This window comes from Gymnoscopelus braueri (genome assembly GCF_963280865.1).
Source record: "Gymnoscopelus braueri genome assembly, chromosome: 21".
In the NCBI taxonomy this organism is placed as follows: Eukaryota; Metazoa; Chordata; class Actinopteri; order Myctophiformes; family Myctophidae; genus Gymnoscopelus; species Gymnoscopelus braueri.
Window position 1 is genome coordinate 37,753,658 of NC_137623.1, and position 25,290 is coordinate 37,778,947.

A 25,290-nucleotide genomic window follows, 5' to 3' on the forward strand; every position below is an offset into this window, starting at 1 on the left:
AGGGGAGATGGTGTTATTCTTGGTCTATACAGTTAATTTAGCACTGGTGTCACGCGAAAATAACAGATCTACACTCTCACAAGCCAACAGAGCTTGTAGATCTATTTTTTTTTTAATGCACGACACCGGCATGCGACTAATGTATAAATCAGGCCTTACAGACTCTGTGTCCGCTCTGAATGTCTTCATTCAGAGAAGACATTACATACACAGGAGGAACATAATCGGCTTCACGCCTAAAGGGTAAAGGTAAATGGACTGAATTTATATAACCTCTTTATCCAAAGCGCTTTACAATGTACATCACATGCATGCAAACATTCACACACCAATGGCAGACGAAACCATGCAAGGCACCAATGGCTACAAATAATTAATTAGTGTATTTAATTAATAAAACAACGCATAATTGAAAGCAACAAACAACCTTTGGCATTAAAGAATGTCATAGACCATGGATGTGTTTTTTTGCTGTTGTTTTGGAGTATGTTTGTAGCCTAACAGGTCAAAATGTTTTGACTAAAGACTAATTACTTTCATTTGAAAATCATCATCAGTTGAGGCAACTGTTTGCTTACATTCATGTTGTCGGTAGAGTGGGTTGGCTCTTCTCAGAAACACCAGAGCAATGAACAGCATCACAGGCCACATGATCTCCATGAAGAACCGCTCCTACGTGAGGAGAAAAAACATATCATCCTCCACACAGGGGTTCCAGGGGGTCAACTGCAGCAAAAGTAGTTAACATAGCATCACAATCATTTTATCCACTTTATCCGTTGGCTATTTTTATAAATAGCAGATAGCCTACAAGCTTTGTGACGCGCTGCAAGCTTTTTTTTCTCCATAAATATTCTCTTCTGGGGGTCCCTGGCACAAAACATTTTCAAACTGGGGGTCCGCGGCCAAATACATATCAATTTGGGGGTCTTTGACATGAGAAAGTTTGAGAACTCCTGCTCTACACAGTGATGCAGGCATACTTATGTGTGTGTTCATAATGTAAAGAAGAGATAGAAAAGGGTGGGCTGGTTTAATCTTTTTAATCAACCACAAAAAATGTTGTTTGAGTAGTAAGGTGATTCATAAAAGAAAGGTATATACTGTAGGTGTGTTGTGTGCGTGTGTGTGCGTGTGCACCATGCTTGTGTTTTAAAAGGATGCACAAAGGACGCATATAAGTAAGTATAACAAACTCTGTACTGACACGAGTTGACAGAGTTTCTTGTAATAGTAGTTTAAATCAAGCGAGACATGATCAGCATGTCTGTGTGTGTGTGTGTGTGTGTGTGTGTGTGTGTGTGTGTGTGTGTGTGTGTGTGTGTGTGTGTGTGTGTGTGCGTGTGCGTGTGCGTGTGTGTGTGTGTGTTCTTTCTTGGTGCTGCTGGTGGTGGTGTGTGTTTATCCATCTCTGGCAACACTTCAGACGAGGGGATTTGGCAACAATGAGGGATGTGGCCACGGGTGGTTGAGCTTTCCCAACCATCTAAAGCAGAACAGCTGTAGCATTGTGTTGTCCACATTCATGCAATCTGAGATCAGCACCAAGGTATAAGAGCCCTCGAAACTCCAACAGACCATTCTCCTATAATCTCTTCAGTTCACAGTGACCCAGAGCAGGGCTTCACCAAGGTCACCTGAATGAGAAATGATTTAATTTCAAGGACCCCCATAACTCTGAGAGTGTACGAATGGACCCGTAAGGGTCCATTTGGTTCCCTTCGTACACTCTACACTCTACTCTACACTCTGCCTATTTGGTCCAAAATGTAAAAAGAAAATGAAAATGAAAATGGTCTTAATGTAAAGTATACATGATTAGAACATGAATGAGCATTTGACAATTACGGTCTAATATTTCTGAAATTGCTATAAATTGCTACAAAACCTGCATATCCAATCATTCTGAGTATAAACCTGAAGTTGACGGGTGAATTTGGGTCTGATAATGATGTACAGTGCATGTTCAAATCTGGTATATCTACATTACTTGAGACCATTTTTCTAATATTAAATGTTTTAACATTTTGGACAAAATAGCTGATTTTATCGAGGTGCGCACTCTTCCTTAGTGCCCACTCTTCTTGTATCCATTTGGAACCCCCTCAAGGAACCCTGAGGGTCCCTGGACCTCACTTTGAGAACCACTGTTCTATACAACTTCTTGATGTATAGGTTTGATGACAACCTATGCAGCTTATCTAGATTAGTTGGGACTCTCTGTTCCCAATTAATCTCCCAATTTGGTAAGATTAATTAAGATGATTAGTTATGGGGATTTCTCTTTCAGGTTTCAACTAGCCTATACTATAGTTGTAGTGATAATTCATTCATTCAAAGAGTTCAAAGGGAGTGCAGTGCAGGGTAGTTTTACACTGGACTAGGTTGATAAAAAGAATATTAATAAAGAACTGAAATTAATTCCCTCGTCAGGTAGGCTATGACTGAATCATAACATGCTTTGGTATCAGTTTTGAAGAAGACAGACTGTAGCATCAGCAAACTTTGACATCTAAATCCAAACCTGGTGTTACATAACATACTGTAGTGTAGGCCAACCTACATTATGGATAGATGGATAGAAGATAGAATTGAAGGGACTCAAGGGAGTGATTTAATAGCTTGAAGACTTAAATTGATTGTTTAATTGACTACTATATAGAGGCAGGCCTATCTGTTTTAGGTATGTCAATATAGCCTTTTTTCCCTTGTGTTTATTTAGACCTGAGGCTGTTTCTAAAAATGCCTTCTACTGACCTAAGTTTCCTGAAAAACTTCAAATATGTATTGAAAAATTACAAAAAGATTATGTTGCTATATATAGCACCGAAGTCTGACGTAATTTACACATCCTAGATCCTACCTGGTTTGCGTTTTTCCATCCCCGTTCTGAATTCCCATAGACATGTTTAATATCGCGTCAAATAAGAACTGTGTTCCAAAAATAAACAAATGACCCCTGCGGTTTGACTCTTATGGATATGAAGCATCAACTGACGGTGAGAAAACGATAATGTTACTTCCGCCGAATTAGTTACATTTTCGCCAGAAACAGACTGTATCAAATATAAGTGACTCACTATCATAAACGATACATAACCTCCTCCCTAACAATATCGCCGAGACAGTTTGTTTATTTTTGGACCACAATTCTTATATGAGACGATTCTAAGAAGACCCAATGTTATTCTCCGTATACTCCGTAACTATGTATCGTAACTACCTTACGAACCAGGGGATGAACGAGTGACGTCAGGACTTCTGTACTCTATATACCAAAGGGGTTCCCGTCCTGAAAGGTATAGTTACAAATAGGGGTTCCCCCCGCCCACTTAATAGCAGATCTACACATTGCAATGTGGTCTGTTGTGAGCTTGTTGTTGTCTGCAATTTGTCTTATACCAGTGGTTCTCAAACTTTTTCGTGCCAAGGACCCCCAAATTGATATGTATTTGGCAGACCCCCATCTGAAAATGTTTTGTGCCAGGGACCCCCAGAAGAGAACATTTGTGTTGAAAAAATGCTAAATGATTCAAAAGTTTCCAAACATTTTGGATATAAAGAAAAAATCACACCCAGTGTGAAGAGAGTGGTGCCTTTCATGAGTTCATTTCATTAGTTACTTTTTACAGACTTTGATGACTTCAAAGTATTTTTACTCATTTTAAGTACTTTAAAATGTTTTTACAGATTTGTACGTGTTTTTACTCATTTTAACATCTTTTAAGTATTTTTACTCATTTTAAGTATTTTTACTCATTTTAAGTATTTTTACTCAGTTTAGGAACTTTAAAGTATCTTTACTAATATGTAAGTATTTTTACTCATTTTAAGTATTTTTTACTCATTTTAAGTATTTTTACTCAAAAGTGTGTGTGTGTGTGTGTGTGTGTGTGTGTGTGTGTGTGTGTGTGTGTGTGTGTGTGTGTGTGTGTGTGTGTGTATAATTAGTGTAACTGGTTGCATCTTTGTGTTGCAATCAGCCGCAGCTGTTGAGGCTGTGCTCAAACATACAGAGAGGCCGTGCTCATACCCGGACACCCGGACAAAGTCAAGTGTAGGAGTGGTTGGCACCACTAAAAAAAAATAGCCAACGTATAAATGGATGAAGTGGTTAAAATGACTGTGATGCTACATTAACTACTTTTAACGGGAACCCCTGGAACGCCCCCAAGGACCCCTCGGGGTCCCCGGACCCTACTTTGAGAGCCAATGTCTTATACAACAAAGTAGCCCTGTGGTCAACTTGTTTTGGAGACACAAAACGCTGCCTTGTAGGCTAACTACAACTGAACTAACCTCCCATTGATTCTGGATGTTTAAAGTGTTGAACACTTGAGCTTTACCTTCTGCCTCTTGCGGACGGTCCAGTTCTTCCACAGCAGGAGTCTGACCTGGCTGCCTGCCCCCATGGTGGCTCCACCTCTACACCCCCGTGGGGGGTCTCCACCAGCAGCACACACCTGCATGCAATCAACATACAATTAGCCTCATTTAAGCTAGCGAAAATATAGTAGACTCTTCAAAGCTCACATGTTGGTCTGCTATATGTTTGTATAGCGTGACACACCGTCGTACTTTTGAAGTATGAATCGGGCCTTGGTTTGACAACCCATATAATGTAGGCTAAAAGGACCAGTGTCTTTGTCTTTGTTCTTGCCAAAAAACGATTTTGAATTTGCACCAAATAAATACAATAGTTATCTCATCTCCCCATTGTCTCATATGCTTGTGTTTTTCTTTAAAGGAACAATAGTTAATTAAATAAAAAACTTAAATAAACATGTTATTCTAATGTCCATATAGCCCCTACGGAACCTCTCCCTCCGCTAAGTAGCTCCGAGATGAGGTCCCTCGTCGGTTCCTGCCGTTTGCGGTCGACATTGTCGCACATTTTCCACTTTACATGTTTCTTACCCCTTTCTGCACTTAGTATCCAAAAAGCAAAGCATTTGCGCCACTCTCTCAGATGTTTTAAGTTCTAGCGGAACATAACAGCTTCCAACGAGTTGAAGAAAGTATTTAATTTGCCTCGGTTTTCATCCGGTTCCATAATATTTTGCATTAGAAGATGCAATTCAACATTTGACCAGTAGGGTAATCAGTAATGTTATCTCTACGGGCGCAACTCTTGCGCAATGTCTTAAAAACATGTAACCGGATGAAAACCGAGGCAAATTAAATACTTTCTTCAACTCGTTGGAAGCTGTTATGTTCCGCTAGAACTTAAAACATCTGAGAGAGTGGCGCAAATGCTTTGCTTTTTGGATACGATGTGCAGAAAGGGGTAAGAAACATGTAAAGTGGAAAATGTGCGACAATGTCGACCGCAAACGGCAGGAACCGACGAGGGACCTCATCTCGGAGCTACTTAGCGGAGGGAGAGGTTCCGTAGGGGCTAATGTCCATAATGTATTCCAATACAATGGCAAGTTTTCCAAGAGCATATACGGCCCTTTAATAACCATATTTTCAGAAGCCAGCCATAAAATATAAAAGTTATCATTCATCCCAGTGAATAATAACAGGTGCTGCTGACTAGAGACTAGAATAATTGTATAGTATCATAGACCTGCACCTGTGTGTGATCCACTTATCCTGTGTTTATATAGGGTGATGTAATTTACTTTTATAGTAAAAAGTCAACAAAAAGATAGCCTCAAAATAATTGATCAAAACATACAGTATATAACATGTATTGGTGATGCTCTTGACAAAGTGTCTCAATTTCTCAGAATTCATCCCATATAAATTCAAATAGGCTACTATTTTCCCTAGAGAGTGAGAGGGTGTGAGGCTGAAGAGGGGTGGGCACATGGTCATGTCAGTCAAACAATCTAATTTATTCATCTGCAGAATTATTTTTGATACGTCATTGATTCAGAGGTGATTTATCTGCAATAAGCCAACATTTTATTATTATTTAAAAAATGTTATGATATGAATAGATTATTTTGAAAGCAATATTATAGTAGGGCCAATTATTATTTCTGTAATTAAAAGAAGGTGACAGCACTGCTGTGCTGGTGATTGACAAACAGGCCTGTTGTTCAACATTAAAGGTAGGGTAAGTGATTTTCTTTGATTAAAATAAGTGTTAAATAGCTCTATATTCTGATAGTACTCATTACTATAGAGTGTTTGTTCAGTAACAGGAGTCTCCATGTCTCTCCAGCTCTTTATTAAACAGAAAATGCATTTTCAGATCAGGATACCAATTTTATTCAATCAGGATAGAGAACTCAGACAGGATACAGATTAAACAAGTGAAATTGGAAGTGATGACACAAAGAAATGAGCAGATAAAATTCGAACTGGAACGCTATAAAAATGAAGCTGACAAAAGGATACTCTTTCCTGATTGGCCAAAAATGTGTCACCTATTGTACCTGAAAATGTATTTTCTGTTTATTAAAGAGCTGAAGAGACAGGGAGACACACTGTTACTGAACAACCACTCTATAGCAATGATTACTCTCACAATATAGTGCTTTAACCTTTTAACAAAAAACCTTTTCGTTTTAACCAATCACTTACCCTACCTTTACTATTGTTTTTCATTACAGCAAATCACTAGACTAGTAGTACATCTTTATGCACTTGCATTAAATGTAACTATGTAGAAGCTAAATGTAGCCTAGGCTAACGGCTGGACTGTGCACAGCATTGTCACACTAAGGGTGTTGGGCTAGTAATAGCTCTGTAATGGGGTTAATGAGCTAAGGGCACCTAAGCATGGCCCAGGCGCTAATACAAAAACATACACCATTGCCACAGCTATAGATATGCAACTTGCAATACATTTTCACCAGCAAACATTACTGTATAATGCAGCCTAATGAGGAATGATGAATGTATTATTGAGAAATCAAATAGTTCAAAATAGGAACCATTGTGTCTGTACCACCATCACAGACACAACAAATTCCACCCATTGTATTCTTTCCTTGAGTTCTTTTTTACACCTTATAATAAATATACACAAATATGCATCAACAACACCATAACGTTATATTTCAACTTACCTCAGGACTCAGGAGGAACTCTAACTCCGGGTCGACATCCTATATGAACATTAATCAACAAGTAGCAGCAGCGAACATTGCACCAGGGCATTCCATGGTCGGCTGTTTTCCCAGACCTTGTGAATAGTTAAGCAGATTGATTTAATCTTCTTTCTCTGTGCAGGGAGATTGTTAACTCCACTCATCCATTTGCGCAAAGACCTATGTGACCTAACACCTAACAAGCAAATCCATCCATCCATACATACATACATACTGTACATACATACATACACACACAGCTAGGCTACATGAGCAAATAGCAACATTTTCTTTTCAAGACTGGACTTTATTCCCAGCCAGGTCTGCTGCACTTTCTTGAGACTGGGAGCTGTTGTTTTGTAATTGTACATCAAATCAGGATTACATGACTTTATATAATATACCCTCAAGACATGTCCCTTCACCTTTTGGGTCCTTAGCTGACCACTGGCTGACAGACTGATCTATTCCCTAGTCTATATGCAGTGGTTCTCAAACTGTGGGTCGGCACCCCCAGGGGGGGTTCCCAAATTAGGGGGGGGGGGGGCAGATGATTAGCTTAATGTGCAACATTGTTTTCTCACTAAACAAGTCTAACAAACCAACATACAGTATAAGTGTATACAGGATATCTGCACATTTAAAAGTTACAATTTAATGACTTTCAAGATCGTTTTAATTGACCAAATTGTCAAATATTACGTAAGAAAGAGGCGAACATTGTGAAATAGCCTAGATCGGCGTTGTAATGCCTACAATTCCAAGTGCTTGTCAGGGTGGGGGGGTCCCCAGTTTAAATATGATTATTTTGGGGGGTCGCGGCCTGAAAAGTTTGGGAACCCCTGGTCTATAGGTTCGCCGTCAAATGTATGAGATGGAAAACCCTATCTCCACCTTAATGGTCAAAAACCTCCGAACTCCACTTGAGCTGTATTAGGGTACAGTGACGATAATACAAAGACACATTCAAGTATCTGACAATGTATAAAGTCACTATACCAACTTTGATGAGGCAGTATTGCATTGTTCTAAAAACATGTTTTTTTCATTTCCTGAAATGTTACCATTTTGGACAACGCTGGTTTCTGCCCGACAGCAGAAGCTTAATTTCTTCTCAAATTAAAATAAACATGTATGAGTAAGCTGTACAACAGAAAAGAAAGTGGGAGGACAAAAATGCTCAGTTGTCCAATATAGTTTAATAAGTTACAAAAAAGGTGTTTGTTTTTATGTACCTGTTTTGTAAAACTGAAATGAAGTTAATACAATTCAACATTCTGTCACGCTTGCACATAGAATTCATTTCTTTGAACATGTGAGTTTAGTATTAATAAAATAATTTGTTGTTTTTAAAAGAGAGAGAGAGAGAGAGGAAGAGTGCTTTGGCTATTAACAACAAATATAGGTTATATCTTTGTGTTAAAACAAGCCAGATATCCCCTTGAGAACATCCAATGACATTTCCTAAAAGCTTTTCTTTCAGTTGAGTTGAAATACAGTAGAGACACCCATTATAAGATGTTATGGTACAGTATGTAACAATGTCAGTTGTAACAGTGTCAATTGAGATAACCAACTATAGCATTGAACTGTGTTGAACAAAAAAAAGTAATTATATTGCTTTATACACAAAGTCTTACAGAAAGAAAGTAACCTAAAAAATAACACTGTATACAATATTCTGACTTACAGTAAGAAGCAACATGGTGTTGTTGCAGACTCTCTTAGGCCAGGTAAGTGCACCAAAGTCTTTTATTTTATTTTATGCAGTGGCTATACACATGCTTGTAACAGATTAAATCATCCTCTTTTTTTTTTTGGTATAAACATACATACAGTAGTGATCGGTTAAGAACTTTATACAAAAACAAAATTTGAATAAAATGTAATTGCACAGCTTAAAAAAAAGAATCATAAATATTCTGGCCTGCTGCCAGTGACTGAGCGAGTGATTCATAGCTGAAATAGTGAATTGATAACGAGGTGAAGTAACTCTACGCTCTTATAAGTGCGTCCTGTTTTTTTTTTTTTGGGGGGGGGGGGGGGGGGGGACACACAACGCAACCCAAATGCATAACATGTTGACTTCCGTTGAGATAACACCAAGGTCTATATATTAATGTAAGAATACCTCCACAGGTCTTTTTTCTTTTCACAACCCCATGTAAAATGATCTGTTCACCTAATTCTTATACCAGTGGTTCTCAAAGTCGGGGTCCATATGGACCCTCAGCATTCCTTGAGGGGGTTCTAAATGGACCCTTACAGGTCTTTAACTCTGGGGCCCCTTTTCCACCGGGTTTGAACCGGTTCCGTTCTTTTTTCCCGCCTAATTTTTAACCAGTTCAGAGTGTTTCCACTGAAAATGAATTGGTTCAGAGTTGGTTTGGAACTGGAACCAAAAAATATTAGTTTTTTTCTGGGAACCAAAGTGGACGTGTCAATATTGTACATGTTGGAAGATGCAGATTCATGATGTATCCTTGATTACAATGGTTCTGTTTAAAACTGGTGGAAACGTGGGCCGGTTTGCGGCCGGTTCGTTAGAAAGCACCCAGGTTCCAAGAATCTAGAACGGAACCGGTTCTAGAACCACATTTATTTTGGTGGAAAAGGGGAACCAAATGGACACATAAGGGTCCATTAGTTCCATTTGTACTCCTTGAAATTAAAACGTCTGAGAACCACTAGTCTTATACAATATGGCACTTGGTATACAGTACATATCTGAGCACTTGGGGGTCTCACAAACGCCGTCGAACTTTTTCAGTGGGTGAACTGTGGGTGGGTGCGACGGAGGGGAGGGGTCACACGAAATGAGCCTCGCGGTGCTCCACCTCCTGGAGGCGTCGGGGCCGTAGTCTCTGGTACAGGGGCTTGGCCTGGTTGGGGCCCAGCTCCTCGGGGGAGGAGCTAGGAGACTGATCCTGGGTGTCAACGTCCTCCTCCAGCGGCTCGTCCACCGACACCTCAATCTCGATCCCCAGCTCCTCCTCCTCATCGTCCTCATCGTCCTCCTCATCGTCCTCCTCCTCCTCCTCCTCTTCTTCGTCCTCGGCGCTGTTGGCCGACACGCTTTTCTCCAGCGCTTTGACCTTGCTGCTCCCCCCCGAGGGAGGCTTGTAGAAGGTCCCGGGAGGGGGTTGCAGAGTCCTGGGCGCCCTGAAGGCGGTGGTGGTGGTGGTGGCCACGGGGCAGTATCTGTCCACGTTGTCCTCCCGTCTCAAAGTCCTGCTGGGGCGCACCGCGATGGTGTACGGCCTGTTGGGGTACATGATGCCGGCGCTCCCGGGGCTTCCGAAGCAGAAGCCCGAGGCGTACGCCGGCACGGAACACGACAACTCGCCGCCGGCCGGCGTGTCGCCGGCCGCCGCGCTCTCCGGCGTCGGCAAGCCGACGACCGTCTTGGCAGTCCTGGCGGTGATGTCGTAGTGTTTGTACTGCTTGTCCCACGTCCTGCGTAGCGTCTGGGTGTCAATGTAAGTACTCCGGTAATGTGTGCTCGCTCGCGACGACTTGGGCTTGTGGTCCTCCTCGCTCACCTCCTCGATGGACTCGTCGCGAATGGAGGCGTTTGCGGCGTCGTCGTTTTGGCCGCGGCCGCCGTTGCGGGCGTTCTTCTCGTCCACGTGGCCGCCGGCGTGGTTGAGCAGGCGCTCGCCAGGCATGCTGAGCGGCCGCGAGGACAGTTTGGCGCGCGGGTGTCGGAGCTGGACCCTGGTGATGGTGACGTGGCCGGAGCGAGCGAGGCCTCGCTCGCCCGACCTCTGGACCTCCGGGCCGCTTGAAGGCGAGACCCCGTTGAGGTCGGCCTCTGAATCCACGTCTGGAACTTCAAGGAGACATGACAGCTAAGTTAAAAAATGCCTGTTTATAAAGTGACAGGTGCAATTTTTTTTCTTTTCTCTTTTAGATAAGTGCAATATAAGGTTGTATCATTATTATCATAATTAAAGGAGCATGAAACCCTAGGCTGATTTTGTACTTTGTTTTCCACTTCAGGTCTACAGCAGGGTAAAAACAGGACAGGCTGCATAATACTGACCTTATAATACACAGTGATGTACAGCAAGCAACACAGCTGCAGCGAATCAAATTAGGTGTGTCAATAATGTCTATCATGCTTGCACATTGGCATGCACTTAAGACACACCTATGAAAATCTAACACACTCAATATTAAATTGTTTGGTGCAGCTGTGTTGCTTACTAGGTCTGCCATGTTTTTAATCTGCTGTAGTTTTTCACCTGAACTGGAAAACAACTACAAAAATCAGCCTAGGCTGGGCGTCACGCTCCTTAAAGTATTGATGTCACCAAATCAATGCCAACGGTAACATTTCACATATATTTTTTATGGCACAAGATTTTCAGAAACACAAGACAGCATATTCCTGTACTACTGTAATCAATACTATGAGCTATGACAGTAGACCTAGATGTCTAATGTTGGTACTGACCAGGTTCAAAGTCCCTCCCTTCAGAACCAGGCATGGTCTCCTGGACCTCAGCCAGCAAATGGGAGGAGGGGATTATGGAGGAATGCCTCTTGTACACCTTGGAGCTCTGCTGTGATTGGACGGAACGTAGATAAAGACAGAAGACAGAAAGATGGAGACAAGAGACACAAGGACAAGAATAAATATAGAGCCAAAGAGAATATGTCATCATTTCTTGTCATCATCTTTTGTCCTGGTTGGTTGTAGGGCTGGGCACTTAACCTATGCGGAAGTATCCGTTATCCGTTTCGTGTTTCCGGTTTTATCTTGAGTTAACTGGTTTTTCCCCCGTTTTGGCCAGACATCAAAGTTTTCACACGGTGTGGGTACGAACGGAAAGCTCCGGTTATATTTTTATTTTCTCTGGACGACGAACAGTTATCCTCTTTGTGTTTACCAACGCTCTGACACGCGATCATAATATATATATAAATGTTCTGTGGCCAGTGGGGGGAGGGGGGAAATACGTGCATCGTTCACGTATTATATCAATAACCGACTTAATCGTGCTCATGTAGGTTAATTGAATAATCAAAAAGCAGGTTTTTTTAATATATATATTTATTTACATTTCTTATCAACAAATCGATTAGTCTGTTTAACCAATTAACCCTGTATTATTCTTTGTTGTACAATGTTGGTGTACAGAAATAGGGAAAATAGCCAATCTACAAGCTCTCAACATGCCGCATTGCAATGCGTTGTGAGCTTGCAGATCTGCTATTTGCAACAAATGGAATACAGTTAAACTTGGTGTTAACACTTTACCTGCCAAACACGAGTATAACCGTTGATGAAAAATACACCCGTTTACTGCCATCCACGAGTATAACCATTTTTTTTTTTTTTCAATTTATCCACACAGAACCAGAGATATCACGATCCAAAGATTTCTAGCTCCATTCACTCCTTGGTTAACTTATTACTTTAAAATACTGTATCTCGGCTCCTGTGTAAAAAAAAATTAAACACTGGCACTGGGGGAAGTAAAATAAAAAAACGCTCTTAAGATGTTCCCTAAATTGCTAAGACATGCTAAGCTAAATCAGGGAACGCAATGCAAAACCCCCACAGGTATACAAGAGCGGGCCCATAGCAAGACATTTAATCAAATTAACTTAGTCATACAAACTTGAATGCAGTTTAACATTAAAGCCATAGACATTTTTATTCAGTTTAGAGCCACGCAAACATTGAATTTCAGTTTACTTTAGAGCCATGTACACATGAATTTCAGTTTAACATTCAGTTTAAAGGTTTGAGTAATGCAAGACTCTGAACTATATTTATAAGGTGGAGGCTGGGGTGGTGGAGGCAAGCTTTGCCAGCACCAGCGGTGTGTGGCTGCAATTGAAAAGCAGAGACTTGTAACGTTCAGCACGGCGACTCGCTCGCTTCAGCTCGCTCGGCGGTGATGGCGCGCCTCGTCATGGTAAAAAAATATACTTTATCGGCGAAACAAATTGTTCGCAGTTGTTGGAAAAATACTGCCGGCAGACGTCGATCCCAGGAAGTTGGGGTTGGCAGTCTAATGATTAGCGAGGCACGCCACAATTATTATAAAAATGCAATTCATTACAGCTGAGGCGTGTATGACTCCCGTGCCCTGCATGAACCAACGCAATGATTCATTCATCGCAATCGAGACAAAAGTTTGAAATGATAGTGATATCGATTTGAAGTCATGTCGCCCACAGCCCTAGTTGCGTTGTGTGCAGAGCATGTGAGTGGAGCGTAGCGAGGAGCGGAGCGGGACGATTTTTTACGTAGCAGGGAGCGGGTTTATAAAAAGGTTCTCCGCTACTCGGCGCGAGGACCGCCTGCCGTTCCAAGCCGTTCCGGATCTTTTCTTTTCTTTTTTGTTGCTGCTGATAGGCCCGGTCTGAGCGAAGCGAGAGGTGAGCAAATGAACGTGAGCGACGGAGCCGGGGGCAGCGGAGCGGGGGGGGAATCAACATGAGCGGACAGCGAGCGTGACAACAACAGCTCCCTGGAGCGACGAGCGGCATTTCCCCCCGCTCCACTCCGCTCACATGCTCTGGTTGTGTGCCTCTACTACGACGTCTCACCTCCTTGATGTCTCCCAAGGACTTGGAGTGCCTGCTCAGCTGCTGCTGCTTCTCCTGGGGCGTGAGGCGGGCACCGGGGGCATGGGGGGGCCGGGGGTCGGGGTGGGGGTGGCCGTCGGGGGTCTCGGTCGGAGAGGCACCGGCCAGCGGGCTCAGCGGCGCGTCGAACACCATCTGGTAGTGTCGGATCAGGAGCTCCACCATGAGGGCCTGGTAGGGGTAGTCCACCAGCGAGGACAGGGACACCTCGGCGTCCGCCTGCCGCGGCTTGATCAGCGTGGGCCCGAAGATGATGCCCAGGTTGCTGGCCGTCATCTTGTTCTCCTCCGCTCGCTCCGTCACCCTTTTGGGAGAGAGAGAGATCGTAAAATCAGAATCCGGGGCATTTCCCAATCCAGAGTTCATACATAGCGTCACACAAACGCATCAAAAGAAGCACATCTACAAGCTTGAAACGCGTGCAAAGAGGCGTGTTTTGAGCTTGTAGATCTGCTACTTTTCACACTTTTGAATTTTCAATCCTGAAAAGTAGCAGTTTTCCACCTGAGAGGGACAACATATTGTTACCGTCGGGCAGAAACCTTGTATCTCAAATTTCTTTCGTAAATGAATGCCCTCCTTCTTCACAAGAGGGTCATAGAAAAGTAGCAAAAAATAGCTTATCTACAAGCTCATAGTGAGCTTGTGTAGATGTGCTATTCTTGCTATTTGTTTTAAGTGAAAGTGAAAGAAGATAAGTGCAGCCATTGCTGCACTAAACAAACTGCCTCGCTGATATGACGGTTATGGGGACTTCATAATTGTCATGGAGTTATGTTGTTTTGTGCTACAGTGTATGTGTTCTTCTGTTGGAACAGACTGTGAAGATGAATATCCCTCAGGGGACAATATATAATATCATTATTATTATTATTATTATTACTAGAGTACAAGTGCAGTAACAACACTAACCGGTGCAGGTGCTCGAGGAGGAACTGCAGGGTCTTGTAGTGGGCCAGCGGAAACTGCCTCAGCAGGTCCTTCAGCTTGAAGAGGACCCGGTTGAGCTCGGTCGAGCCGATCTGCGCCGGGGTCAGGGGGTTGGCGGTGTGCCGCGAGGCCTCCACCTCCTCCACGATGATGCACTGGGCCTCCTTGGCCAGGCCGATGAAGTCGTTGTAGTAGCGGAACAGGATGAGCGGCTCTGGGAGCTGTGTGTGCACGAAGAAATAAACCCAGAATGAAGGAATTTATTTAGAAAAGAAAACAATCCAAACAAGGAAGTTAATAATAAACTGTGCCAACGAAAACATTATGAAGACAAATAGACAAAAGGGGGACAGGATTAGAAATGAAGAGATAAGCAGCTGGAGGGAGAGCTGGGATGGAGAGGGGGGGGGGGGGCGTACATTATACTCTCACAATAAACAAAAGAGGACTAAATGTTATTGTGGTCATTTGGTTCTATCACAAGACAACGTGGTTTAACTAGCGAAAGCACTCGTCTGGGCAATAAAGATAGCATAACCACCACATAAGCCCTATTTTGTACTTTGTTGTATGATGGCGTTGTGCTGCAAAGGATAGCAGATCCACAAGCTCACACAACGCCTCATATAGTGTGACGCTTTGCCTATAATGACATGCCCAAAATAGGGAAGCCAGGTTGAAAGTGGTTAAAGATTAGACAGCCTACTGTTTACTTTATCACACTCTTTGAGTTATATTTAACTGACGGTCTCCTCAAATTGGGAAAAGGGGGCGGGGCGAAGGTAGGAGGTCGGGGTATCGCTAGCCTCGATCTCCAGGCTTTTATTGTTTAGTTTTGCTAAAAAATAAAAGCCTGGCCCAGCCCGTCGGTGTACTCGGTATGAGGAAGTGTTTCACTTCCCAACCAACCAGAGTGCAGTGGGCGTCGCTCGTAATGTTGCGTTAACGGGGCGGGGGTTGACGGACAGATCGGTGAACCAATGGGATCAGGCGCAGTCTCTCGCCGGCTCTATACACTAGGGTATCGCTGACCGGACACGGCTGTTTGCTGTGACCTTTGGGTTACAGGACAGTTTCTCTATCCACTAGGCCACCTTGACAACTATTTCACTTACTAACAATAGGTGATTAAGGCAGGGGTCTTCCAACGTTTTTCACGCCAAGGACCCCTTGGCTGAGAGAGAGATGAAGCAGAGACCCCCGCCCACTACATATTGTATAAAATTGTTTTTATACAAATTGGCTGCCAGTGTCTCGCACCACAAATAGCAGATCTACAAGAAAAAGCAAGCCCACCTGTCGCAGGTAGAGTTTGAGCACATTGCTGATGTCGTGGGGGTAAAGATCCGAGAGCTCCACCAGGTCCTTGCCATTCTCGAACGCCTGGCACAGCTTCTCCACGCGAGACTTGGCGCCGTTCACACGATAGATACCCTGCACAGAGCAGACAGGAAGAGCATGTCACATCAGGTTCAGCAAATATCACTGGGATTGGTATTTAAGATAGTCAAAGGGACAGTGCCCTCAATGCCCTCATACCTGATATTCAATCAATCAATCAATCAATCAGATCACACATTACGTTGCTCTATATTTCCTCATTCACTAATAATTTTGTTCACCAATATTTATTTTAACATAACGGACACAACAGCCACACACAAACAAAGGCAAACACGAATGGCTGTGTTAAATACCTTAATGTTGAGCGCTCTGTTCTCGATCTCCGAGGTGCATTTCCTGATGATGAAGGGAACGCCGTCAGGACTGTTCTTGGCTGACTGGGTGAAGTCGATGCCAAACAGGTGGAGTCTTCCTTGGAGCTTCTTGTGGCCACACTGGATGGCCAGGGTCTCCAGGCACTTCTTATGACAGGCCAACGAGCACTGCACACAGGGGACACATGGATGTCAACGTTATTTATTTCACAAAATAGCTGTGAGGATAGAAGCGATAGATACAACACGCGATAGATACGACACAAGCTTGTATATCTGCAATTTTTTTTTGTATTATTATTTGTTTTACATGGCGACGTTGTACAAAGTATTAAATAGGGCTTAAGTGGTTAAATCTAAGACAATAAGTCCAACAGGTAGCCCTGGTGTGAAGTATAAGGTTCAAGGACCCCATTCAGATATTATTTATTGATGTATTCATGATAACACTTATTTTGGTGTAACTTCAACTTAATGTGGCACCCCATTCAGATTGTATTATTAATTTATGATAATGCCTTGTTTTGGTGTAACTTCAACTTAATTTGGCTTGCTGAATTACAATTTTATATTTTCTCTTTTCATACATGTTCATTTTTCATTATTTGGAAATGCGTTCACTCTTCACAAGGGTGACGTCAATCTTGCAGACAACGTCAAACATGAATTCCCCAACTGTCAATAACTACATCAATGAAAACATAAGAGACTGTCGTGTGCGAGACTATGGTTTCAAGTGAAGTGCCGGTTGAGTCTTATCAAAACACTTCAACGTCATCGTTGCTTGGACTCATACTGTATGAATACACTGAAAAGGTTACATTCTTCCAGTGTTCAGCAGCATAACATAATGGTAACCCTGCATGAACAAATAAATGTACAACAGTAACTTAAAAAATCTATAAGCTCACACATTACGATGTGACACGTTGTGAACATGTAGATCTGCTATTTTCACTATTTAAATATTCACGGAGATTTGGGGAGTTTGGGGGAAATTCTTGCCTATAATAACACGCCCATAATAGAGACGCCAGGTGGTAAGTGGTTTGCGTGTGTGCGCGCGTGTGTGTGTGTGTGTGTGCATGCGTGCATGATTCAGTTAAGCAAGAGAGAAAGACATCAAATAATTGAACTTGTGTGTAGAGAGAGCGTCTCACCTCCTCGCACTCGGCTCCGTGGAAGACCACCAGGCTGTCACACTCGCGGCACTTGGAGGGCGCTCTGAGCTTCCTCAGCTTGTGGGTCTGGGCTGCCTTCGACATCTGGGTGTTCCTGAAGGGACCCGGGGAACTGGCTGTCTCTATCACCATCTCACTCAGACCTGGATGAGGGAGAGATAGTGAGGTTAGATCAGACTGTATATGGATGGATGGATGGACAGATAGGTAGATTAGAGTGACCATACAGCATATTCAGCCCTTCAAACCGGGACCCTTAAATCAACGCGCACGTTCGTCATGCACGCGCGCGCCCATTCATGCACGACACGTTCATATACATGTATACGCACCTACACGTAGGTGCAGACAGACAGACAGACAGACAGACAGACAGACAGACAGACAGACACTACATGTTGGAACATTTGCTCCAAACAGCACTTAACAATAGCTTAGCTCAAATTGTTTAGATAAACTCGATGTTCACATTTTCATCCATGTGATGAAAATGTATGGTGTGTGTGGTCTTGTTAGTGTGTGGTCTATGTGTGCGCACATAAGTACAACGTCTCGGTCGGGTGGAAACAAAAAAACAAATGCTGTTACTTTTCAGGATTCAAATTAAAAAAATAGCAAAAGTAGCAGATCTACAAGCTTCTCGCTTGTTGCTTCTCGCCACATTTCGAGCTGGTGGATCTGCTACTTTTGACGCTTTTGTGTGTCACTGTAGTATGATCACGTAGGGCGTTAATTTACAAAAGAAAAAGAAAACACACAAAAAGCAAAAATATGGAGACAAGAGGTTTCTGCCCGACAGCAAGAAGTATCTTCCTCTGCGTGACTCTCTCACGCCATCTTGCTCTCTCGCTCTATGTGTGTGTGTGTGTGCGTGTGTGTGTGACTCACCGTTATCAGAGGGCGAGGGGGGCTCTCTCTCGTCGAGGTCGTCGGCAGACGACATGGTCCCCGTGGAGGGGGTCCTGGGTAGCCTTCTCTTGAAGTCTCCTGCACAGGAAGGCATGAAACACCACTTAGTTCTCATTCTCCCGCACGCGATGTCACAAAGTCACAGAAAGACGAGTCACAAGTTCCGCTGTCTTCTCTCTCAAGGTTTTTTAACGGTGGGAAAAGAATGAATGACCGACCGGACCGCTGAGCTGAGGTACCAGCTTAAAACTAAACACAACTGTGGATTGAGAGGAACTCTGGATTTAAGTATCAGAACTTTAAAGGTGTGGTCATTCTGGTGTTGATGAGGGTGATCACAGGGACAATGGAGGGGATTGGGGGATTATGAGTTCACACCTCTAGCATTGATCACCATTGATCCATTGATTGATTGATGAATGGATCACTATCTGGTATGGGTCATTTACATGTCAAGGTTAATCAAGTAATGGTTATAATAATGAACCCTAAAAAGGTTACAAATGGAAACAAAAGGCTTCTAAGATTGATCTCTGTTTGACCCTTGGCAGCTTTCATTATTATCATGGCTGATCTCCATTGAGGAAATGTTTTACTGTTACACTGATTGTAGTTACATACTAATAAAATTACACATTTTTGTCATGTTGGTGCCTCATCATGGTGGGCTCAACGAGTAAACAACTCCAACAATGGGATAAGTAAATTAAAGGCATAGTATGTAACTTTGCCCTGTGTTTACATAACAAAACAATCAATAATTTCCCTCAATACTAGCAGTTATCAGCCACTGGAGTAGTGTGGTGGTATAACCAAAGGGTCCATTTGGTTCCACTTGTACACTCTCAGAGTTATGGGGGTCTGTGGACTAATAATGCATATCAAACAGGGGAGTCCTTGAAATTAAAACACTGTGGGATCACTGCACTAAGCCTAATGACAGTTGAGACTTTCCAGTAACATTTTCTCCGGTGGAAATGACTTGCCGAGTCTTGCCTTAAGATTTGCAACCGGATCTGTGTAATAACATCACCCTGTGTGACTGACACACCTCCCATACTGTAGCACGGCAACGGAACAAAATACCTGCCACCGGTGTTAAAGCACCGTTTGAAAAATATTTGTGTGAGCGTTCAATATTGACTGGTTATGTTTTGACGGTTCATAGAGGCAGAGGAAAGCTAAAAGTGGAGTCTATAATGCATAATTTATAATCCCACTTATAATGCACTTATAACGCTTCATAACAGTCGTCATAAATGTTTAGAATTATGCATAACAACTTATAACCAATGCTGGTCATAATGCATTATAAGATCAGCGGACCAGTCCATTATAACTTGTTATGCATAATTATAAACATTTATAACAAGTGTTATGATGTCCATTATAATGCATTATAAATACAATTATAATGCATTGTAGACACAAGTAAAGTGTAATAATATAATAATGTATTATGACCATCACTTAATACTTCATAAACTTTGTTATAAGTTGTTATGCATAATTATAAACATTTACAACGAGTGTTATGAAGCCTTAAAAGTGCATTACAATGCATTATATTATTATAATTTTTTTTGACGTTTTAGACGTCCTGTGGCACAGGGCTTATTACAACGGACGTTTTAGACGTCCAGTGGCACTGAATGAGTTAAAACATATCTGTTAAACCCCAAGATTCTAAAAAAACATTCCGATGGCATTAGGGTGAACCACAAGTTGGCATAGGCCCCTGCGGCCAATTTAGATACTCAGTCAGCAGCACTGAGCCACGCCTCTCCTGTTTGTCATATTATGCGATGCAGTGATGTCAACCAATCTATAAGCCTGATCGACCAGATTTTGAATGTTGGTGGTTGATGAGGTGATTTATTGTCTCTGTTGCCTGAGTGACAACAACATGACAGGAAACAACAATACACAGATAGAGAGGGTTGTGTTGATGGACAAAAAGCCACGTAACAAAAAGATTTTAATGACAGAGCAGGATACCTGGGCTGATGTATTTATGCATGGTAACTTTTCATACCTGCTGTGGCCAAAGTATTTACTGTATGTTTATATATCGTCTCTGTCGGGTGGAAACCTCATATGTCCTTTTCAGGATTCAAAGTCTAAAACAGCAAGATCGACAAGTTCGCGCCGCGTTTTGAGCTTGCGGATCTGCTACTTTTGATGCTTTTATGTACGTTTTAAGGGCTCTATACCTGGGCTGGCGGTAGGCGAGTCCATGGACCGAGACTCGCTGCTTCCTCCGGCGCTCTCAGAGTCGCTGCACATCCCTCCTCCCTGGCTGCCAGAGGCCCATGGACGAAACGGGCCCTGGATCCTAAGGGCTGAGATCACACATAATGACAGACTTTATTTAGCAGGCCTTGGCATTACATTGGTAGACAGACATCTGCCACTGGAAGTTTATCTGTGTTATAAAAAAGGTCCAATAAAACCAAGGTAAGCTTAACAATAACACACACACACACACGCACACACACACTTGCAGAACACAGCCACTTGGCACCTATCAACCTGCTGTATTGTTCTCATACAGGGCAGCTGCTGCAAATCGTTGCTGTCGGGCAGAATCCTATTATCTCCATATTCTAACTTTTTGTGTTTTTTCGTAAATTAACGCCCTACTTTGATCTTACTACACAACGTCACTACGTCACAAAAAAAGCATCAAAAGTAGCAGATCCGCATGCTCGAAACGCGAATTTGAATCATGAAAAGTAACAGTTTTGGAGATATGAGGTTTCCACCCGACACAAGACGATATATTCTCCTAGATGGACAAGCTGAACTATCAAGCCATTTACAAGGATTCACCTATTAGTCAAAGATACACTACAAAACCTGGGGACATACCCCTGACATAAACATGCTAAAAAAGGACAACCAGAAACGATGAATTTATGAATATATATATATGAATATAGATTTCTAACAGAGGGTTGACCTCCATTGAGCAGTTCAGTTAATGTGATGCTACCCGACCTTTCAAAGAATTCCCCAACCAAATTGTTACTAAGTCTAACTTCAAATTCTTTGCGACTTTTGTGCGGACTTGTAGATACAGAGACTGACTGCACTAGGGCAGAGAGGTCACAAGTTCAATCCTATCCAGGAGCCAGTGTCACCTTTTGACGATTACCGGGTGCGACACACCACAAAGGCAAAAACACATTCATTAAGCTCGCTAAAAACAATCACTCAGGTTTGGTTTGAATGTGAAGCAGGATATTGGCACTGTACTAATTAACACGAACGGCTCTGGCTGCATATCAACGGGGTGGGGTGTTAAACCACCCTTTTAAGTACTAGGCTGCTACAACAATTTTTAAACCACCGCTAATGAGAAACAAGATGAGTCAATCAATAGCATTAAAGTCATACTGTGTCACTTTCATTTTTAGTAGTCTCTTCTAGCGACACCCCTTGCAGCTCCGTTGTCATTACAGCGTTTGTCTATACGGAAGGAACACTGAAAAAAGGAATGCTACAGGCTCGTCGCGTCTGAGGTTATTTTGGAAAGCACCAAAACGTAGGCAGAAACGGTATGTATTAACTGTAAAATACACAAATAAATGCATTTAAAGTGCCTGCGTCATTTTGGCATGAGTGTTGATCTGCTATTTTTGAAAATGTTTGGAATACAAATGTGGAATGGGGAAACGGGGGTCCCTGGCACAACAACTTGCAGGTGGCCTGTGGCCAAATACATAATCAATTCAGGGGTCCTTGACATGATTTTTTTTTTGATTGAAACCACTTAACTATAATTCACCTTATTCCTGGCCACACCCACCTTGGGCGTGGCAATAGCAGATCTACAAGCTCACAACGCGTCGTGGTGTGAGCTTATAGATCTGCTATTTTCAAATAGCCTTTTGGGCTTGTTTTCATAGATCTGGCCACTTGTTTCTCTTGCGAAATCTGGCAACACACTGTTGACCTACATTACCTGCAGCCTACAAGGGTGGAAGTGACCAGAAATGGAATGAAGCAGCAGAAAAGGCAATGGCGGGCGGCGGGGCAATGGCCCTGGAGAAGGGCCAAGAATAAGGTGAATACACCACTGGCTAAAAGGTCAAATAAAAAACTCTAAAATAGTCCCCACCTTGGATGTCAGTGGTGCTGTTGGAGCGCATGTCGGAGATCTTGCCGGGTCGCATGTGAACAGGACTGTCCACCTCGTCAGCACCGAGGAGGTCGGAGGTCAGCGATACCTGGGACAGGTTGCCGTGAGACGAGAGGCTGGCGCTGAGCGAGCGCTTGGTGAAAAGCATCCTGGGAATAATGAAATGAAAAAAACACAAAGGGGAGACACACAAACATGACATTCAGTGGCAGCCGGGATTGTTTTCAGTGACTTAAATAATCTACATTGGATCCATTGGAGCAAAGTTTTTTCCATCTGACAGAGACGATATACTATTTCCATTTCAGACCAGGGACGGCTTCAAGGAACAGTTGCTACTGTATCGGCAACAAGCCCAAGTTAGTAAAATAGTAAAAATCAACTAACTTATCAACCTTTTCCTGGATCAGGGCCCACTTCTAAAGAGTTCGCGGCCCACCCATTTGACCACTTAACACGGCAGCCATTAGGTCAGATGGGTGGGTCGTGTGTGTTTTTCGTTTTTACGTTTTTTTTAAAGTTCCAAGTTATCGGTATCACAGTGAAAACTCATTTCCCAAGCTTTTAAAGAAATTAAATACAAGGACACTTTTTTTACATAAAGTTTTTGATATTAATTTTATTTTTTTTGCTAATTATGTGGGGGCCAGCTTGCAATATCCTCGCGGCCCACCAGTGGACCCCGAACAACAGGTTGGGGAATCACTGGACCTAATCCCGTCAACGATGACAGTAACCCCCCCGAATGATGGTGGAATCATAACACCGGCCCCACAGCCACATCAAAAGAAAGCAGCCAGATGGAACAACTCCTGATGAATTGAACTGAACAGGCCAGACAATGGATTCACTGAACAGTCACGGCCCTTGGATCAAGGTTAAACGGAGCACCCCCCCCCGTCTTACAGCAAATGTAGGTCAGTGTGCTATATTTATCCATGATGCTACAGCCAGTGTGTGTATGTGTGTGTGTGTGTGTGTGTGTGTGTGTGTGTGTTCTTGTTTATTATTCATTTTCCCCTCTCCCATTCTTCGGCCCTTTCGATCAGAGAGATCAGGGTTGGGAAGAGAGAGGGGTAAACAAACAGAGAACAAAGAGCTCTTCTGATCCATGCGCTTGGCGCGCACGTGTGTGTGTGTGTGTGTGTGCGTGCGTGCGCGCGTGTGTACGTGTGAGTGGCCATGAAAGTAAGGAGTCAAAAAAAGAAACTTTTCATAAACTGAAACAAGAATCAGCACCATAACCTGACCGATGTAAAATATAAAAACACTTGAGTGAAACTTTCAGAAACTAATTAAAGCGCAGCAAAATAGCAAACTTCCAAGGAGGCGTGGTAGTAGGAGGAGATGGGAAGCCCCCCCCACGACCCCACTGTTTCTCCTCTCTTCTCTTTCTCTCTCGCTCCCTTTCTCCCATGACCACAGTCATTTCCGCAGGAAGACCCTCAGGCCGTGGTCAATTGTGTTACGCTCTCCAAAAACAAGCTCTCTTTACCCCCCCCCCTCTTCTCTCTCTCTCTGTCTTCAACATTTTTCAGGCCAAGGACCCCTTAGCTGAGACAGAGATGAAGCAGAGACCCCATCAAATTGTGTTGCAGATTAAACTTTTATAGTTAGCTTCATAGACTTGTTTCACAGCATTACGGACGTTTTTGTTGTTGAAATGTCTCAGTTTATCTATTTGTGTTTTGATTACAATCACTCATCTATCTGTACAATACAATGCTGTGGCTCTCTGACGTGGGGGAAAACAACCAAGCGGTTTCCTTGGTCAGCCAGAGTAAATGTTAACCTTGAGGCAGTTGATTAGGTGCTACAGTAGCTGAATTTTGCCACCATAGTACATATTGCTGTGTTGTTCATAATCTCAGTGGGAAGTGTTTATATAAATAATAAATATATTCTAAAATATATTCTGTTTTATGATACACTTTCGGTATCCTGATTCACTGGCTGAAAAACGTTACCCTAATGAGTGTGTGTGTGTGTGTGTGTGTGTGTGTGTGTGTGTGTGTGTGTGTGTGTGTGTGTGTGTGTGTGTGTGTGTGTGTGTGTGTGTGTGTGTGTGTGTGCATGCAATGGTCACAAAACATGGTTCACAAAGATACCTGTTAAAAACCTACAGTACCAAACGGTAAACAACAAACAAAAAAAACATCGCTCTTAGTTTGAAACGGTACAACTTCAGTGTTTCTTTCGACTCCCACCGCCCAAACCCCCCAGAACCGAGTCAGCACCTCACCCTGCGTTTTGCGTGACTCCTGAGTCGAAGGACTGGGACTCGGCGGTGCGGGCCGGCAGGCCCCTGACGAAGTCGATGTAGCGCTGGCCCGGGTCGTAGAGCTTGGCGTTCTCGCACAGCGTCTGGTGGTTGACGGGCAGAGACACCACCTGGGCCTGCTGCAGCTGGAACCAGTTCACCGTCACCTGCACACACCAACACAGTGCTGGTTAGTGACGAGACGACCCATGTGCCTTTGAGAAAGGACAAACCTGACTACTACCAAATGGTTCACAAACTTTTTTTAATTTCAATGATACCCATGACTCTGAGAGCATACAAAAGGAACCACATTTTGGACCCCAGAAAACTGAAATGCTGAATAAGTGACGACAGATGGGCCTTTGAGCAAGGCATAGGTCATCTGACTACTCGAATGGCGTGTCATTATAGGTGAAGTGTTATATAAAACAAATAATAGAAAATAGGCGATCTACAAGCTCAAGCGCATTGTGACACGTTGTGGGCTTGTAGA

The 25,290-nt window shown here is 43.0% G+C and overlaps 2 protein-coding genes across 5 annotated transcripts in view; both read right to left on the reverse strand.

Moving 5' to 3' along the window:
- Positions 1–4,412, reverse strand: part of abca4a (ATP-binding cassette, sub-family A (ABC1), member 4a) — a gene marked incomplete at both ends in the record, with an annotated part of 76,645 nt that extends 72,233 nt beyond the window's left edge. Inside the window, 2 exons of the mRNA XM_080417509.1 lie at positions 579–672; positions 4,347–4,412. Of these exons, the coding sequence (XP_080273635.1) occupies positions 579–672; positions 4,347–4,412 (160 nt within the window). The remainder of the gene's footprint in view (positions 1–578; positions 673–4,346) is intronic.
- Positions 4,413–9,089: 4,677 nt separating this feature from the next.
- The window catches only part of arhgap29a (Rho GTPase activating protein 29a), a 136,518-nt gene continuing 120,317 nt past the window's right edge, over positions 9,090–25,290 (reverse strand). For all 4 annotated transcript variants that reach the window (XM_080417978.1, XM_080417977.1, XM_080417979.1 and 1 more), the window contains 11 exons: positions 24,777–24,961; positions 22,514–22,683; positions 20,604–20,732; positions 18,370–18,468; positions 17,461–17,624; positions 16,280–16,468; positions 15,879–16,016; positions 14,565–14,803; positions 13,614–13,956; positions 11,506–11,614; positions 9,090–10,878 (listed from right to left, as the gene is read on the reverse strand). In XM_080417978.1, the coding sequence (XP_080274104.1) occupies positions 9,854–10,878; positions 11,506–11,614; positions 13,614–13,956; positions 14,565–14,803; positions 15,879–16,016; positions 16,280–16,468; positions 17,461–17,624; positions 18,370–18,468; positions 20,604–20,732; positions 22,514–22,683; positions 24,777–24,961 (2,790 nt within the window). In that variant the 3' untranslated portion in view covers positions 9,090–9,853. The remainder of the gene's footprint in view (positions 10,879–11,505; positions 11,615–13,613; positions 13,957–14,564; positions 14,804–15,878; positions 16,017–16,279; positions 16,469–17,460; positions 17,625–18,369; positions 18,469–20,603; positions 20,733–22,513; positions 22,684–24,776; positions 24,962–25,290) is intronic.